We start from the raw sequence: 16,823 nt of genomic DNA, 5'->3' as shown, positions 1-16,823 counted from the left end.
CCAATATTGCAACATTCTTAAAGCAAGATATGTTTACTGGAGGAGCACAATGACTGAAGATAGCTTGTTTTCGGAAAAACTGATCAGAACTGAGTGAGTTGAAGATTAAAACTAGACAAAATACTTAAATAGATAAGGGTCAGGAAAATAAAATGCAAATGGAAAAGTCAGTTTTTCTGACCCCATTGGCAGGTGTTTTATCTTGTTTTAAGCATAAACTATAAGTAAACAGTTACATATACACTACCGGTCAAAAGTTTGAGATCGGTAAGATTTTTTATGTTTTTAAGAGAAGTCTCTTCTGCTCACCAAGGCTGCATTTATTTGATTAAAAATACAAACAAAACCAGTAATATTGTGAAATATTATTCTAATGTAAATCATCTGTGTTCTATGTGAATATACAGTAAAGTGTCATTTATTCCTGTGATCAAAGCTGAATGTTCAGCATCATTACTCCAGTCTTCAGTGTCACATGATCCTCCACAAATCACTCTAATATGATTACTGTTGTTTTTACAGACTCTGAGACGAGTTGAAATAATTTTCTGTTATCGACAGCACGTCACAGACTGCACCCATGAATCTTGTACAGAACATTCCTAGTTTAAAGCATTAAAGAAGGATCTGACTCAGGAAAATGCAATGGACCTGGACATCAACATGCCGCTCAGCTGTTCGATCAAGTCCAGTCTCAGACAGAGCTCTCTGAACCCCCTGGCAAATGACCCTCATTTAATTCAGACCAAAACTTCATGTGACGTGTGAATATACTGTATGTGTAAACAGGCTTTGGACTGCAGTGATGCTGAAGACAGGACACACACACACACACACACACACACACACCTGTGGTGTCCAGAGTAGCGGGCTCCTTTAATGTGACCCACTCCCTTACAGCCTGCCGTGGGACAGCCGCCCTGCTCAGATGTCTCAAACATGTCCTGAGGAGCTATGAAGACACACACACAGAAACACATCACATATTATACACATCATCCTCACTCTGGAAACCACAACATCAGTTGACATATATACAGTGAGATTCAACAGTTTACAGCACTGTGGAGTCTTACAGGACTGTGTTTGCTAAGTGATTACCCACTGACAGAGCTGTGGGTTGCGTTGGTTTGGGCTACTTTTATAAAGTACCGTGGCTGCAAAATGGTTTAGACGATTAAAAATGAAAACAGATCATTTACTAGCGTGTAAACGTCCTTGAAATGAATACCTGTTAGCCTAATGACCGCTGAGAGAGCTTGTGAAGGAGAGACAGCATGGAGGCGTGTTCGACAAACTAGAGGTCATGTGAGTATCGCAAACATGAGGAGCTTTACAGCAGATTCAGTGAGTTTGCCATTGTAGATTAATTGCACATTGATGTGTGTGTGTAGACAAAACAAAAGTGAAAGTGGAAAGTAACAAAAGTAAAGAGAAAAGAGTATGAAGGCTATTAATAGTGTTCAATTTTTAATGTGTGAATATATATATATATATATATATATATATTTTTTTTTTTAAGCTGCAGTCCGTAGGTTTTCCTCTTTGTTCGCGTTGGACCTTTCCAACATGATGACTTAATGCCTGGAGCGTCGCAGACCAGCACAAGACGAACAATTGTGGTTAAAAAGTATATACATTTTTATTTTTTTTAGAAAATGACCGATCGTTTCGCTAGATAAGACTCTATTCCTCAGCTGGGATCGTGCAGAGCCTTTGAAACGGCATTGATTTGGACTTCAACATTCTGGTTGCCATTGAAGTTCATTGTGTGGAGAAAAATCCTGAAATGTTTTCCTCCAAAAACTTAATTTCTTTTCCACTGAAGAAAGAAAGACATGAACATCTTGGATGGCATTGAGGTGAGCAAATTATCGGGAAGTTTTCATTTTGAGGTGAACTAATCCTTTAAGTATGCACAAACTTCAACTAGTCTAGATAAAATCATCCAAATAAAAATTGAAAACCAAATAAATCAAATCAAACCATTTATTTTAAGGCCCTTTGTAAGAATCCCACAGCTGTCAAATGGGATGTCAAAAAACTGAGTTAGTTTTCACTTCTTTTGGGTGGGTTCCCTCTTTTGAAGTGGACCTTCGCCTCTGCATCATGGTGTTGACGCTATAGGAACGCTCCGCGTGAACCGGTGTCTGAAGCACGTCTGAACACACGCTGATCTTGATTGGCTGCCGCACTGACGTGACGTCACAGGCACGCCGACAGGCTATAAAGGGATGCCTGAAGAACACGTCATTAGCTTCTTTGTCTTCAGGAAGCCGTTTTTTTTTTGTGTGTGTGTGCGTGTGAAATCTCAGCTGAGTGTCTGTCTGTGTGTGATTGAAAAAAATATATCAAACAAAATGGATAGAAAGAGCTTTAGGAGATGTGTCACGCCATGTCCCTGTTTCATAACGGGTGATGATACACATGATGTGTGAAGAAACTTGAAGAAACCTTCCTTTAAAGCTACCTGAAAAACTATGTGCAAGTGTACCTGGACAAAAGCTTTTAAACGCAAAGGGTGGTCACACCAAATACTGATTTGTTTATTGTTAATTGATAAATAAAATCTACTTATTACATTATTTTTGAAAGGATCCTTACTTTACAGCATTTTTACACAAGTGCCTAAAGCTTTTCAAAGTACTGTAGCTTTGCAGGAAGGTTTCTTCAAGCATCTCGGAGACGTTCCCGCAGTTCTTCTGGATTTAGTCTGTCTCAGTTGTTTCTGTTTCTTCATGTAATCACAGACGGACACTTGATTATGGTGAGATCAGATCTCTGTGTGGATCATACCGGCTGTTGTCATCCTTGTGCATACAAAAATCTCACTGGATTATACCCATATTAATGGCAAAATTAATGTTTCCGATATTTCCGACCTCGTGCAGGTCATGTTCTGTAAGACGATGTCCTGTAGCTTACTAATGTAAATAAATAAAATGTCTGACTCGTTTTATAAAGAAGAAAGCCTTAAGTTTTCAAAAAGCATTAGACATATGACCCACTATTCTGCTTCATAAGTACCATGTTGACAATATGACATGACATGGTTTAATGTACCTAAACAATGATTACCAAATTTCTCTCTCATATTGCTTCTCATAACCACTGAAAACTGTCAAAAAATCGAACCCAAAGTCCAATTATTATGGACGTTAAGTTAAAAATGGTGGGTACAAAATAACTCATGACGAAATCTGGTGGGTACGTGTAAGTACGGGTACGTCCGGTCCCCACCGAAATCGACGCCTATGGGGTAGGTAGTGGTTGAGGTACATAAAACGGTGCTCCACTTTTCTAATCTGTTGCCTTCTCCATTTTTATGATAGAGATACTATAAGTGTGTTTATTTTCAGATGGCGTCCTGCTTCATTATCTGTCGTGCTCTGTGTGTAATGGAGTTAGCAGCATGGATAAGTCTCCTCTGTAAGCGGTTGGGCTGTACAAGATTAGGTAGAATGGAAAATGAACAACTTGCTCGTCTCATGCCTACATAGCAGCAGATGGAGATGATATTGGTGTGCCTTGTATCACACAGCTATATAGTGCTGGATGAAAGAGACTGGGCAATGCCACCTATCGCGTCCCACTCTTTTTCTGTCGCCCTCACCAATACAAAATATGAAGATGGTATCAGTATCCTCCGATATTTTTATAGGGGTGAATGCGTCTCGCTTCCTCATCCGTTGCCCTTTCTGCTACGGGGGTACGGAGCGATGTGTTCCCTCTGTGTTCACATATAATAGGCTGGGCTGAAAGGGAGAGTGGGGAATATCACTCCCTCTTTGCCGTCACCTTCCTCCAGTACTGGCAGTTCAAGGGTGGTATTGATGTGCTCCCTCTGTATTTTTTAATGGGATAATAACAGATGAGGATGGTGGGAAATACTGCCACTTGCGTCCCATGTTTGCATCTGTTGCCCTTGCCAGAACCGGGAGTTCGGAGGAAATTCTGATAAACTTCCTATGGAATCACCTTCATGTAACTAGACATGGAGTTGGAAACATTATTATTGCACTTCCCTCATGATAAGGCAAGAGAATGGGCTGGAAGGAATGGGCATGATCTCTAGTAGCATCCCAGTTTCCTTTCTGTCGCCCACTCCGATAAAATAGTTATGGAGGTTGAACTTTGGGGTATGCAATTATGCTTCATTGCTGGAACTGTAGGGCTGGGCAACTATCAGCTGATGAGGGCTACGTGGTAGAGAGTAACCCCTCTCTCTCAGAAGCCCCTCCGGTGTGTAGCCTGACGGGACCCCAGACAGCAACATAGTGTCGGCCCAGATCTGGTCCACATCTGGTACGGTTATAATCCACATGTACCTGGGACACCACAGATCTGGGCCGACACTGTTGTTGTCTGGGACTGCATCGGCTCAAGAGACCTGATTGTCAGGTAGAGCGCTTCCCTAGGGGTTCAGTGGTCTGTTTCCATCTCTGCAGACATGAGATAATACAAGATCTGCGATATTCTCTTAAAGGTCTTAAAGGCGTCAAAACCACACCTCGTCTATCTTTGCAACCGTAGCATTTGACCGGTCACGCCGACCTAGCCGTCACACCAACTATGAAATAATGGATAAGTCTGTTTGACCTTTTCTTATCAGACCAAACCACAAGTTCAGTTGGATGTAAGTTTCCTGCATATATAGTCTTTGCTCTTGTTTTGTTCTTCACTTCTGCTTCTTCTCTTCTATCTCTCCTTTCATCCTGCAAGTAGCTTATTTATTTTGGGTCCTTCTTTCTTATTAGATACAATACTTTGGATTTATTATAAACTATTGATTAAGATAGATATTATTTTTGCTATTAGACTTTTCATATTTACTTGATTAATTTGTTGTCTTCATTTTCAGCAGCAATTATTGGGGTTCAAGTGTTTTAAGGCCTTTAAGCACAAGCATAGAAAGGTATTATGTTTTCTTTAACTAGCCTGTATCCACCAAGATCACTGATGGAATAGACCATTTACAGCCAATACAGGCAATTTACAGAGGAAAATGTGGTCGTAAAGCTTTTTAACAGTTATAGCCCCAACTATGGGCCGATCGGCATAAAAGTTTGCATGCTTGTTTAGAATCATATGTCACATGCTCTTACCCATCTTCGTGAAGTTTTGAGTTTTCGTTTAGGAATTATAGGCTTTTGGGTGAACTTGGCTATGCCTACTTTCTAAATTCCCCAGCTATAGCTATCCAAAGGCCAAAGTTATTTTTTTTTTTATTGTTTGGTTTTGATCAGGACAAAAACCTAGGACTAGTTTGCAAAAGTAGGTTTAAAAAAAAATCCAAAATACCTGAACATTTCGACAATCGAATCTGAGCTAAGGATTCCAACGATATAAGACACTTGAGCCTACGCCTGACGGTTTAGGAGTTATGAGCAATTTCACACTTTTGAGCACAGCAGCGCCCCCTCAGGCCGGTCGGGGCGAGTCTCGGTGACGTTGTAGACAGTGTAAGAACTACCAGCCTGCAGAGTTTCAAGTCTATGTGACCTACGGTTTGGTCTGCCTGATCACTTTTAGCTGAGAATGCTGATCCTGGGAAATTTTAGAAAATTACAAAAGGTTTCAGCGCTACACACTTGAACCCCTAATAAAATCAAATGAAATATGCATACAGTATATGGGTGTTTCTTCAACTTTGGGCACTTTTATGTCCCAGGAGTTAATTTACTATTTAATTAAAAATATATATATTTTTGTTATATGAAGATCATCTTTTATCGCTTTAGATTTAATTATTTTACCCTTGCCCCACACAAAGACTTTCAATCTACAAAAAAAGTATAAAATTCCATCATAAAAAAAAAAAAAAACTATCTCAACAAAGAATATAAACTATTCAATATTTATTGTGTGAAATTATTTCTTTACACTTGTATGCAAATTAAGCTGTTGTGGCATTATTTCTGCAATGACCAAATATTTTGACCCTAATAAGATTTAATCAAAAGTTGAGATAAAACCGTGAGCTAAAAATCATATAAAGTATTAATACAGTACATACAGCATAAAGACTCATAAAGATATAGATACATATTTAAAGAATATATAGACAGTATACACAAACTGATATATTGACTCATATGGATATATTGTCTTTTTCTCTCTTCTCTCTCTCTCTCTCTCTCTCTCTCTCTCTCTCTCTCTCTCTCTCTCTCTCTCTCTCAGCAAGTCGGTCACATCCTGATGCCAGTTTCTGATTTCTAAACATTCCTCCGATCCGTTTCCATGGACACAGAGGAAGGGAACGAGAACGAGAAGACGATTATCAGCCAGACTGACTGACGAAAAGCTTATTGTTCAACAGCATTTTCCCATCATCCTCTGGAGCTAATAGAAGATATTGACAAGAGAGGAAGCCAGAGGTCTGTTAGACCTCCATCCCTCTTTATATCCACATAATTACTTCTCGATCTCTCTAGGCTACAATTTCCCATTAAACAAGGAGAGCGTCTGTCATGTAGGCGATCAGTCAGTTTACAGATATGATACAGGGCACAGTTAGAGTGGCTATTAACTGAACACTTATAGTTTTGTCTTAATCACTTTCTTGAAAATAGTCAGTACTATAAAAATAAAAACCTGATCTAAAATACATCTATGGTAAAATAGCCAGACATTTGCACTGCATTATCCATACAATGCAAATAATCTAATCTTAGTCAGTGTCTTTTGTTGTTGGAAGGATAAATATTGAAGGAAGAGCATCCTAAAGGAAACTGAAGCTCGTAAGAGACCCACTGGGAACACGTTAATTAGGCACCATCTTCATACTTCACACAAATAGCGCATTGCGAATGAGAGGCACAATGAATTCAGATGTTAATAGGACACAGTATATAATAAGTACATAAACACTAATACATTGTCCATTTTAAGTAGACACAACTATTTTATTGATATTTTCAGTATTGAATTAAATATATACTTAGCCACGGTTCACGAATACCTCATTTGTTACTATGGTTACTGACGTCATTCGTCATTCAGGTGTGTGTAATTAATCCGTCTTGTTTGCCAGTGTATTTAAGTTGCTCTGTTTCAGTTGTCAGTGTCCGGTGTCGTCTATGTATACGTGTTATTGCAGTATTCCAGCCTTGATCTGTATTTGCCTTTTGGATTATCTATTAAAGACTTTACTTTGACGTTCATTTTCATGGTCATGTGCCTGTATCTACAGCCACCAGTTGAGACAGTTCAGCATTTCCTTCGCTTTGCCTAACCAGACGCGATGTGACGCACCGACATGTGATGAAAGGCGTCTTTTCCATGTTAATCAGAGTTTTTGTCCTCACCAGCCTTATAATTTTGCATGACCTTCATAGCCGTACTGAAAGTGACAATAGATAATTCACATCATCACTCTAAATTGAAATGTAGACATGTATTAAAGCTGCTTTGAAGCAATATGTATAGTGAAAAGCGCTATACAAAGATACGTGAATTGAATATTTGAAATAAATGAAAGGAAACAAGAGCATTCAAACTGTGAACAAACAAGTGTATTCAGTGACAAAGACTGTATCAGTCACTCATTACACAGTATGTCATTTAGCTGTGATTTCTGATTGATTTGGTTGTGAGTGCAGTGCTCTTGCAGAGAGACTCCGCCCACACTCTCTCCTGATTGGCTGTGATTTCTGATTGATTTGGTTGTGAGTGCAGTGCTCTTGCAGAGAGACTCCGCCCACACTCTCTCCTGATTGGCTGTGATTTCTGATTGATTTGGTTGTGCAAGCAGTGCTCTTGCAGAGAGACTCCGCCCACACTCTCTCCTGATTGGCTGTGATTTTTGATTGATTTGGTTGTGAGTGCAGTGCTCTTGCAGAGAGACTCCGCCCACACGCTCTCCTGATTGGCTGTGATTTTGATTGATTCTGAAATTTGGAATTGCTCGTCGCTAGAATCTTAATGCATCACGTCTCTGTTCAGGACACACTCTTATCTGTAGGAATACGTGTCTTCGAAGGCCTCATAGTATTGCTGCTTAGCGTGTGTCATGGGAAGGCCAGTGGTTGTGTATAACATGTACTCACTGATTGGAGGCTGCAGTGGATGTCCGGTTTTGGCGCACCAGCCGGCAGGATGAATATCTGGGCTATCTGCATCGGTCCAGTAATCGTACTCATCTGTCCAGCCATCAAAATGGATCTGAAAGAGAGCAATGCAGGTCAGTGGGATTACTTATCACAAGGTTTGAGAACTAGTAATCTGTCTAGTTTCACTTCCCCTTTCTGTTATTTATACACACACACACACACACACACACACACACACACACACACACACACACACACACACACACACACACACTCAAAGTCACAAGTTTTCCCCAAAGAGTTTGGACACATTTAAAAGCATATGAATGTCATTCCTGCAAGAAAAACAAATGTTAGTTGATTAATTAAAGTTGATTAATTAAAATCCATCACATCAGTCTGATAGGTTCACAACTCTTTTACAATGCAAATAATAATAACAATAATATGTCTTAATTTGTATTTTGTCTTGCTTTCCAGCAAAAATATCTAAACATCCTTGAAACAAAAAAAAATGTTTTCAGGAAATATATTACAATGTTTAAAGTTTAATGTTTATGTTAAAGTTTTTTCTTTCTTGTCTTAGTAAACCTTACTAAATTTAGTTTTTAGTTAAATTTAAGACAAATCCAGCAAACAGGAAACGTTCTTTTAAGGTTCTCTCAAAGTTACAAAGGAACATTCTTTCAGTAAAGCTAATAGAAAGTTGTCTGGTCTTTCATAATGCTCTCAAAACATTCGCACAAACACATTATTTATACATTGATTATACAATGTCCCCCAACCCACCCGAAATGTTTTAATTGGACGATCGTCTAATTTAAAAAAATGTTCCTACTTGTTTCAGAACGTTCAGAGAACATACAAAAATAAACGTCCCCATAATATTTGCAAAACAGAATGTTCCCTTAACGTTCACATAACCGGGAAAGTTTGTGCAAACTGGACGTTTTGAACGCTCAGAAAACTTTCAGAAATAAAGTTTTTATAACTTTTATAAATTCTTAGAGCAAAAACACTGAAAATGAAAATCAAGCGTAGCGTCAGTTCTGGCAGGTCACGTTAGTCAAGCTCGCATCAGTGACTCTCCGCTGATCCACATCTACCTATAGGAATACGACGCCTATCACCGTATACATATACAGGGCCCTATTTTAACGATCTGAAGCACAAGTATCAAGCGCGAAACGCAAGTAACTTTGTGGGCGGATCTCGAATGGGTTGGTCTGAAGTAGCTTCATTACTCATAGGTGTGGTTTGGGCGTAACGTGAAATAAACCAATCAGAGCGTCATCTCACATTCCCTTTAAGAGCAGGCGCGCTTGTTCCATGGCGGATTGCTATTATAACGGCGGATTTGCCAGACGCACGCCAGGAGCGGTTCACAGCCGAGGAGACCAACGTTCTCGTCAGGGCCGTAAAACACAGAGAAGTGACATTGGGGATGGAGAAACACACCCAGATTAGCTTCGGTTAAACAGGCGTATGATAATTTGGGTAAATGTGTAAGCTAGATTTATGCCTATTTTTTCACATCTTCATGGACACCACAATGATTTCCCTCGTGTGGTAATATTTTTCCTTGTAATAATGTATGGTTTTCTAAAAATGAGAACGGCTGTGTCTGTGTGTAGATGAGAGAAGCAAAGTGTGTGTGCGTTGTGCACACGCTACATTGATTATGGCCAAGCATGCGCCCTTAAAATAGCATCTGAATAACATACGCAACGCGCCACTGACTTTAGACTAGGTTTCTCCTGGTCTGTGGCGGAATTGTTTTCTGAAACTGCAAAATAGCACCAGGGAACGTTTGCGCCGGAACACGCCTCCTCTTTTCACTGAACCGCCCCCGGGAGCGCAAGTTCATTCCCTAATTTACCGGCGTGCGTCTGTGGAGGGAAAAGTCCGCTGTGTGTCGGGTGCAAAATAGGAATGATACATGCGTCAGTGTACAAAGTCAATTGCGCTGTGTGCAAGATAGGGCCCATAAGCTCCTTCAGTATTATCAGCAGCTATCGCGTTTCTCAGGAGCGAATGACCCTCCTCCCTCCCCAGCTCCTCCTGTCGTCAGTCAGGATTCGGCATTCTGATTCCCCTTGAATCAAAATAAATTCTCGAATTATGTTGTACTTTAAAATCTTGAATTAAATATATTTGCAAACTTTCATGTTGGTTCTGTTCTGTTTACCCCAAGGGGGGTTATCGCTGCGCTCCTGCTCTTATCCATGCTAGGCTTCATGGATGCACAGGGAGTTCTCGCCCAGAACGGAACCATACCGCCAATCCAAACGGTAGTGGTCCTGACAGAAATCCTTTTTTGCAGTAGTTACTTTGATTGTTTCTGTAGTGCAGTGGTGGTTAAATTCCCATAAAGTGCCCGAGGTTTGAGAGAAGTGTGGCGTCTGATGGAAAGCATGGGTGCTGTGGTATAGTGGTTAAGGCTGTGAGCTATTACTGTAACGGATGGCAGGTTTGATCGACATCGTGCCCTTAATGAATGCACTTGAGTGCAGGTGACTCCAGGAGGGATCATCCTGCAGGGTCACGCTGTCTCTCTCTGATGACATTGCCTGAAAGTCACTACAAATGTGTGCTGGATGTGTGGTGATAAATAGAGATCCTACTCTTATATAAAGGTACAAAACACCCCGAGGCACGTCAGATGAAAGCAGGAACAGCTTGGCTAGTAGCATTTCAATGTCCCTTGAGAAGATTATCTTCATATGGCAAAGCAGATCTCCGGAGACGCTGACGTTCGAGCTGGAATCAGAAGCGTTGGCAGAGAGCAGACTGCTGGCAGGGGGATCCGGTCACATCGAATTGTAGATGCTCACAACTCTTTAAAAAGAGCTGCTGCGATCAAGACAATGAGAAGAAAAGAGCAGCAGCCCTTAAAGGACAGCCTGTCTCCAGGACTCGGATCAAACCGGTTCCTGGGGAATCAGGAACGGACGACAGAGGCGAGCAGTGTTTTCAGTGGTGTTCACAGCACTGGTGTCACTATGTCCAGACCAGACTGGCTATTTTAATTCACTGCATGACAGTTTGAGATAAAGAAATGTTTCATTTGCATCCTTCTTATCGGTCGCTCTGTTGTTTAATCTCCTTCCAGTTTGCATGCGTCTATTTCCACACCTCCATCCATGACTAAATCAATTTGAACATATCAATATCTCTAACCACATCTCGCTTCCCCCGGGCTTTGTTCACACCAGTTTCATTGTAGTATCATTGAGATACCATGTGTATATTTTGAATTAGATTTTATTTTTTATATTTTCTGTTTTCATCTTAGGTTTAGTTAAAGTTTCAGTAATTGTTTTAGTTTTTGTCTATATAGTTCTGAAAGTCCCCCTGTGGTGAAAATCCAGCTTTTAATGTAGTTTATGTGTCTATGTGGTGTTTTTAATACGCTTTAAGACAAACCATGTGTAAATTCATAAGTCGACACCATTGCTGAGTATTTCCTCCTTAAAACTGCAGTGAACCAAAGACAGTCTCAAAAACACGCTTTGAAATCGCTGGTGTTTCTGACGTCACAAACTACCTTGTAACCAATCAGATCAACGTGTGATCGTCAACCAGTGGATCTCTGAGCTGAGCGAGTGAGTGGAGGCGGGGCTCATTTGCATATTCATAGAACCACGCATACTAAATGAGGCGAGGGTGTCGAGTTACATTCAAGATATTTTAAGGCATGAAGACATTTTTTTTCATGGAAAAAAACGTTTAAATATGTCATTTTGGTGATCAAATATGAGTTTTAAGGGACACAATTATTGACTACAGGGGGACTTTAAGGTTTAGTATGCAGTTTAAGTCATTTTAGCACTTAAATTAAAGGCACAGTGTGTAAGTTTTGACGCTAGAGGTCGCTTATTCAAAACAACGACAAAGGCGCCGCTTGATGACGTGATGATGCCGTGAATGAGTGTGGAATCATGGGAGTTGTTGTCTTCACCTCCACAGCCGATGGAAAGCAATCCGATGGGAATCATGTTCATGGATGAGTGCAGGCCCGGATTGGCTAATCGGGAGCACCGGGAGAATTCCCGGTGGGCCGATCTGTTTTATTGGCCAGGAGGGCCGGTGTCCAGTCATAGCGCAGCCCCACTATTTTTTTTATTATTATTTTCTCGCAGCCCAACAAAAAAAATAAAGTCACTTTGTTAGAGATGTGCTAACAAAAAATAAGAGATACAAAACGAGGATATAGCCTATAGGCGCAAAGGCGGCGCTGAAAAGGCCAGAATAATAAAACATCTCTAGAAACTGAAGCGGCCAAATAGCCTACGAGTCAGGGCCGTACCGACCATTGAGGTCTCCGAGGTCCGGACCTCGGTAATTTTTGCTGAGTGTATAATGAACGTTGTGAAATAATTGCCTAATATTGACTCTAATTTGGTGCTGCAATGATTCGCATATCGCGACGATAACCGACCTCATCATCTGAGCTGCTTCAGCACTCAAACACCGCTCGTCGGCAATGGCTAAATGTTTGAGATGACTGATCAAAGCAAGCGGGATTTATGTTCACAGAAGCGCGAGCCGCGGCCGCGCGCGAATCCCAACGCGACGCTTCACGAGATAAGGTGCGAGTGGTTAAACTAAACAGCTGTTTTACGATAGAAATTTTAAAGGACCGACATAAATAATCACTTTGCAAAGACTGTATCAATCTAAGCTCAGCTTCAGGAAGGGGAGATTTACAGGTAAAGATAAAGAGACTGAGAGAAGAAGAACGAGAGATGGAGATGAGAGAGGAGAGCAGGTAGAGCAATAGCCTATTACATACTGTGCCAATAATGAGAATAACTTTATTACAATGGATTCCTATTTAACACAGATGTTCTTTGCCAATGACAGTGTAAAAATAATATGCTGCCGAACCCCCTAGCAAGATCACTTTTGGGACCTCTGTATTTATAAAACCCTGTTTACTGATATTGCACTGAATAGAAAATTATATTTTTGAAAAATACAATGAATTACAAGGCTGTACAGAACAGTGCATTATTGCAGACTTAGGCTCAATCCCAGTTCACCCCTTGTCCCTTGGCCCTTGACCCCTCCGTTTTGCGCGTTCCCGTGAAGGGGTAGGGTTGTCTCGATTCTCTTTTGGTTGGAGGGGCAGCACTAGGGGTAGGGGGAAGGGCCAGATAGCCCTTGAAAGATTGGGCCTTATACTGAGGGTTTAATTACATTATTTTAGTCAGTCGGGAACTAAAGTGGGCCGGTCTAAGGCATGAAACTCCAGGGCTGAAAATGAGTCCCAATCCGGCCCTGGATGAGTGAATGTATTAAAGTTTTATGAAATTTGAAATTCGGGGTATTTAGGATTTTAGATCTTTTAGTTTTATACAGCCTGGATTTTAGACTGTTTAATTTACAATTAAATTAACTATTTAAGGATGCACAGATACACAGTGTGGGGTTTGAGTCGGACATGACTAAAAAAATCAAATCCTCTTGTCTCTTGATGTGGGAGAGTCGAGGGCGTTGCAGAAAACCATCAAAGACTCGGACGTGAAAGTCAATTACAGCTGCTTCAGGGAATATTGATGGGGTATTTTAAAACGCAGTGGGAATCCACCAAACCCATCCAGTGCTCCGGTGAATGTCAGCGAACACAGGCCATGAGAGAGAGCAGGACTGGAGGAGGTCACGCTCATGAACACATGAACATGACAGACACGTGTGAGCCCAGTACTGATTGTGCGTATAAGAGAAAGACTGATGGGTGAAAGTCTGTGGAGGATCACGAATGATGGGTGCGAGAGTCAGAGAAGAGTGTGAGACAGACAGTAACATCTGTTATTTCTCTCAGTCAGTGTCAGTGACGTGTGTGTGTGTGTGTGTGTGTGTGTGTGTGTGTGTGTGTGTGTGTGTGTGTGTGTGTGTGTGTGTGTGTGTGTGTGGATTCTGCTGCCACCTTGAAACCAACAACTGCAATTACACTCAAATGGTTACGGTATATTATTAGTGCCCTATGAAATCCATTAGATTTATTCCCAAATACAGTTTTCATTTTTCTGGATTGCACTTTATGGTTACATAAAACGTCTAATTAAGTGAAATCATGAAACCTATTCAACTGAAGAGAAGTGGGTAACCCTTTATTTTGAGGGTCCATGCTGTGGTTCAGTGTTAAGCAGAGGTAAGCAGTACTCACTGTGCTCTCACACTGCCAGCTTGTGCAATGCAAATACAAACAAGCATCCTCTATTGTGTAACTTGTTCAAGGTAATTAACCCTTTTAAACCGGCTGTGTCGTCACCGACACATACCAGCAAGCTATATTAATTTTACTGTAACTCTTCAAACCCAAAACCATTCAAATTGCCTCTGACAGTAGACAACATGCGGTTTGCAGCAATATACGGCTTATTACGGTAATGTCATGCTTTCCGTAAGCAAATGACAGCAGATTTCAGGCAGAGCGGGAAGGAAGGATTTGAACAGAGAGATACGAAGCGCGGCAGGTTAGAGTGTTTTAGATTGCATAAAATAATAAAAGAAATGAACAAATACATGGAGAAAGAAGTGTTAGACAGCAGAAGAGGGGATTGGGATGATTTTTAATGAAACTTGGGAAGCAGATGGCCGTTACTCTTTCACGTATCTTAGCATGTAGTGCGTGCATGTGTATGTGTGTGTGCCTATGAATGCGTGCATGTGTATGTGTGTGTGCCTATGAATGCGTGCATGTGTATGTGTGTGTATGTGTGTGTGCCTATGAATGCGTGCATGTGTATGTGTGCGTGCCTATGAATGCGTGCATGTGTATGTGTGTGTGCCTATGAATGCGTGCATGTGTATGTGTGCGTGCCTATGAATGCGTGCATGTGTATGTGTGCGTGCCTATGAATGCGTGCATGTGTATGTGTGCGTGCCTATGAATGCGTGCATGTGTATGTGTGCGTGCCTATGAATGCGTGCATGTGTATGTGTGCGTGCCTATGAATGCGTGCATGTGTATGTCTGTGTGTATGAAAAAAAGTGTCCTGAATGAAAACTGTGCAACCCAATGTCACAAAAAACACTTATATATATATATATATATGTATTATAGTTAATTTTTCAACTTTAAAGTGTTAGTTTCTTTCGTTCATGATTTGTTCTGTTATTTTCTAAATAAAAATCAGTACATTTATTCTCGTTTTTTATTTTTTTATTTTTAAATTCTATTTACAAACTCAGCACACACAATAATGGTCAATAACTGTAATTTGTTGAAAGCTAATCTGAAAAAGATGACACCTTGCACATGAAGATGGCACATTGTTTTAGAATTTTAGAATCTAAATATGTGAAAAACACCTATTTTAGCTTCAGGTTCTAAAGGGTTAAAGCAATAGTTTTTCAGTAAGTGGAGATTATGTGAAAGTATGGTATTTCTTGTGAAAGGCACAATAATTAACATGATAATAAACAGCTGCTGACTTTTCCATCTGTTGACATGACATGATCAGATTCAGATGGGAAATATCATATATTAAGTTGGGTGTCCATCCTAGAGATAATCACCATATTTATAATGAAACCATTATATCTAAATATATGATATTAATCATATCATATAATAAAATATCATTTATTTGTTACAACAGTAAAGCTTTATTGACCTTTACTTTTTTAAATAAGTTGTTTCTGTATTTTTTAAAATGAACATATTTTAATTACAACTTATCAAACATTTGAAGGATAAATATGCAGAAATAAGCCAATAATTAATGGTTAACTGAATGTATAATAAATGTCTTTTAGGGCAACACTTTACTTCGATGGTCCACTTTAGACATTCTACTAACTATAAGTAACTTTGTCACTACATGTCCACAACCCTTCATTAGAGTATTAGTAGACTGTTAGAATAAGCTGACATGAAGTTGCAAAGTTACATATAATAAGTATAATGTCAGAATAAAGTGTTAGCAGATATTAAACAGACAGTCTACTAATACTCTAATGAGAGTCAGCTGACATGTAGATATTTATAGTGTGTAGAATGTCTAAAGTGGACCATCGAATTAAAGCGTCACCGCTTTTAGCCATTATTTATTTGTGTGTAGTAAGTGATTTACATAATGTTATATTTCTGTGATTTATATATTACCTAAACTAAACAACAAGAATCATTATGTTTAATTAGTGTTGGTTTTTGAGTTTTGAGTAATAAATTGATGCATGTAATATATAAAAAAGTGTAATAAAGACAGTTTAACCCCCCTGTTCTGAAGTTAAAAGTATATCCACATGAATTATTGATTTGCATGGCACTTATTAAGCGATGTTCAAGTTTATTCAGCAGAATTTGTCTAAGATGCCACTAATACAGACAATTTCTGGTGTGTTCATGCTTAACTACTACATAAATAAGGGCTAATAGAAATATAATATAATAATTTACTGCATAAATAATGGCTGAAATCGCCTTTCTCTTGGCTTTATGCAGATTCTGTGAAGAAGGGGTTAGGTTAGGTTGCTGATAGCTACTTCTACTCGTCTCCGTCGCATCGCTCGCTCGCTCACGTTGCCTCAAACCAACTCTCAAAGTCAACTCTCATTAAAAATGAACGACTTCAAGTGGCTTTGCTCAGTCGGAGTAAACAGTGCTGGATTGTTCTCGGCCTTGTCAGAGTCTTGCTCTGAACATTTAGAAAAACACTGCAGCTGTGCTAGTTTACCAATAAATTACCATATTTTCCAGAATATAAATCATGTCTTTTTAAATCCTCCGAAACATGCAAATATATTAACGTCAGGCACGCA

General features: G+C 39.9%; 2 protein-coding genes across 3 annotated transcripts in view; one reads left to right on the top strand and one right to left on the bottom strand.

Moving 5' to 3' along the window:
• The window catches only part of LOC311304860 (dynein axonemal intermediate chain 1-like), a 674,193-nt gene that overhangs the window by 481,504 nt on the left and 175,866 nt on the right, over positions 1 to 16,823 (top strand). The window lies entirely within an intron of this gene.
• Positions 1 to 16,823, bottom strand: part of l3mbtl3 (L3MBTL histone methyl-lysine binding protein 3) — a 67,400-nt gene that overhangs the window by 17,815 nt on the left and 32,762 nt on the right. For both annotated transcript variants that reach the window (XM_084432172.1, XM_084432171.1), the window contains exons 15-16: positions 8,049 to 8,163; positions 850 to 952 (exon numbers count right to left, since the gene is read on the bottom strand). In XM_084432172.1, the coding sequence (XP_084288298.1) occupies positions 850 to 952; positions 8,049 to 8,163 (218 nt within the window). The remainder of the gene's footprint in view (positions 1 to 849; positions 953 to 8,048; positions 8,164 to 16,823) is intronic.

The sequence above is a fragment of the Rutilus rutilus genome (assembly GCF_951802725.1).
Source record: "Rutilus rutilus genome assembly, chromosome: 15".
Lineage (NCBI taxonomy): Eukaryota > Metazoa > Chordata > Actinopteri > Cypriniformes > Leuciscidae > Rutilus > Rutilus rutilus.
The sequence above is the reverse complement of the archived record's forward strand: the minus strand, read 5'-3'. Positions and strand labels throughout refer to the sequence as shown.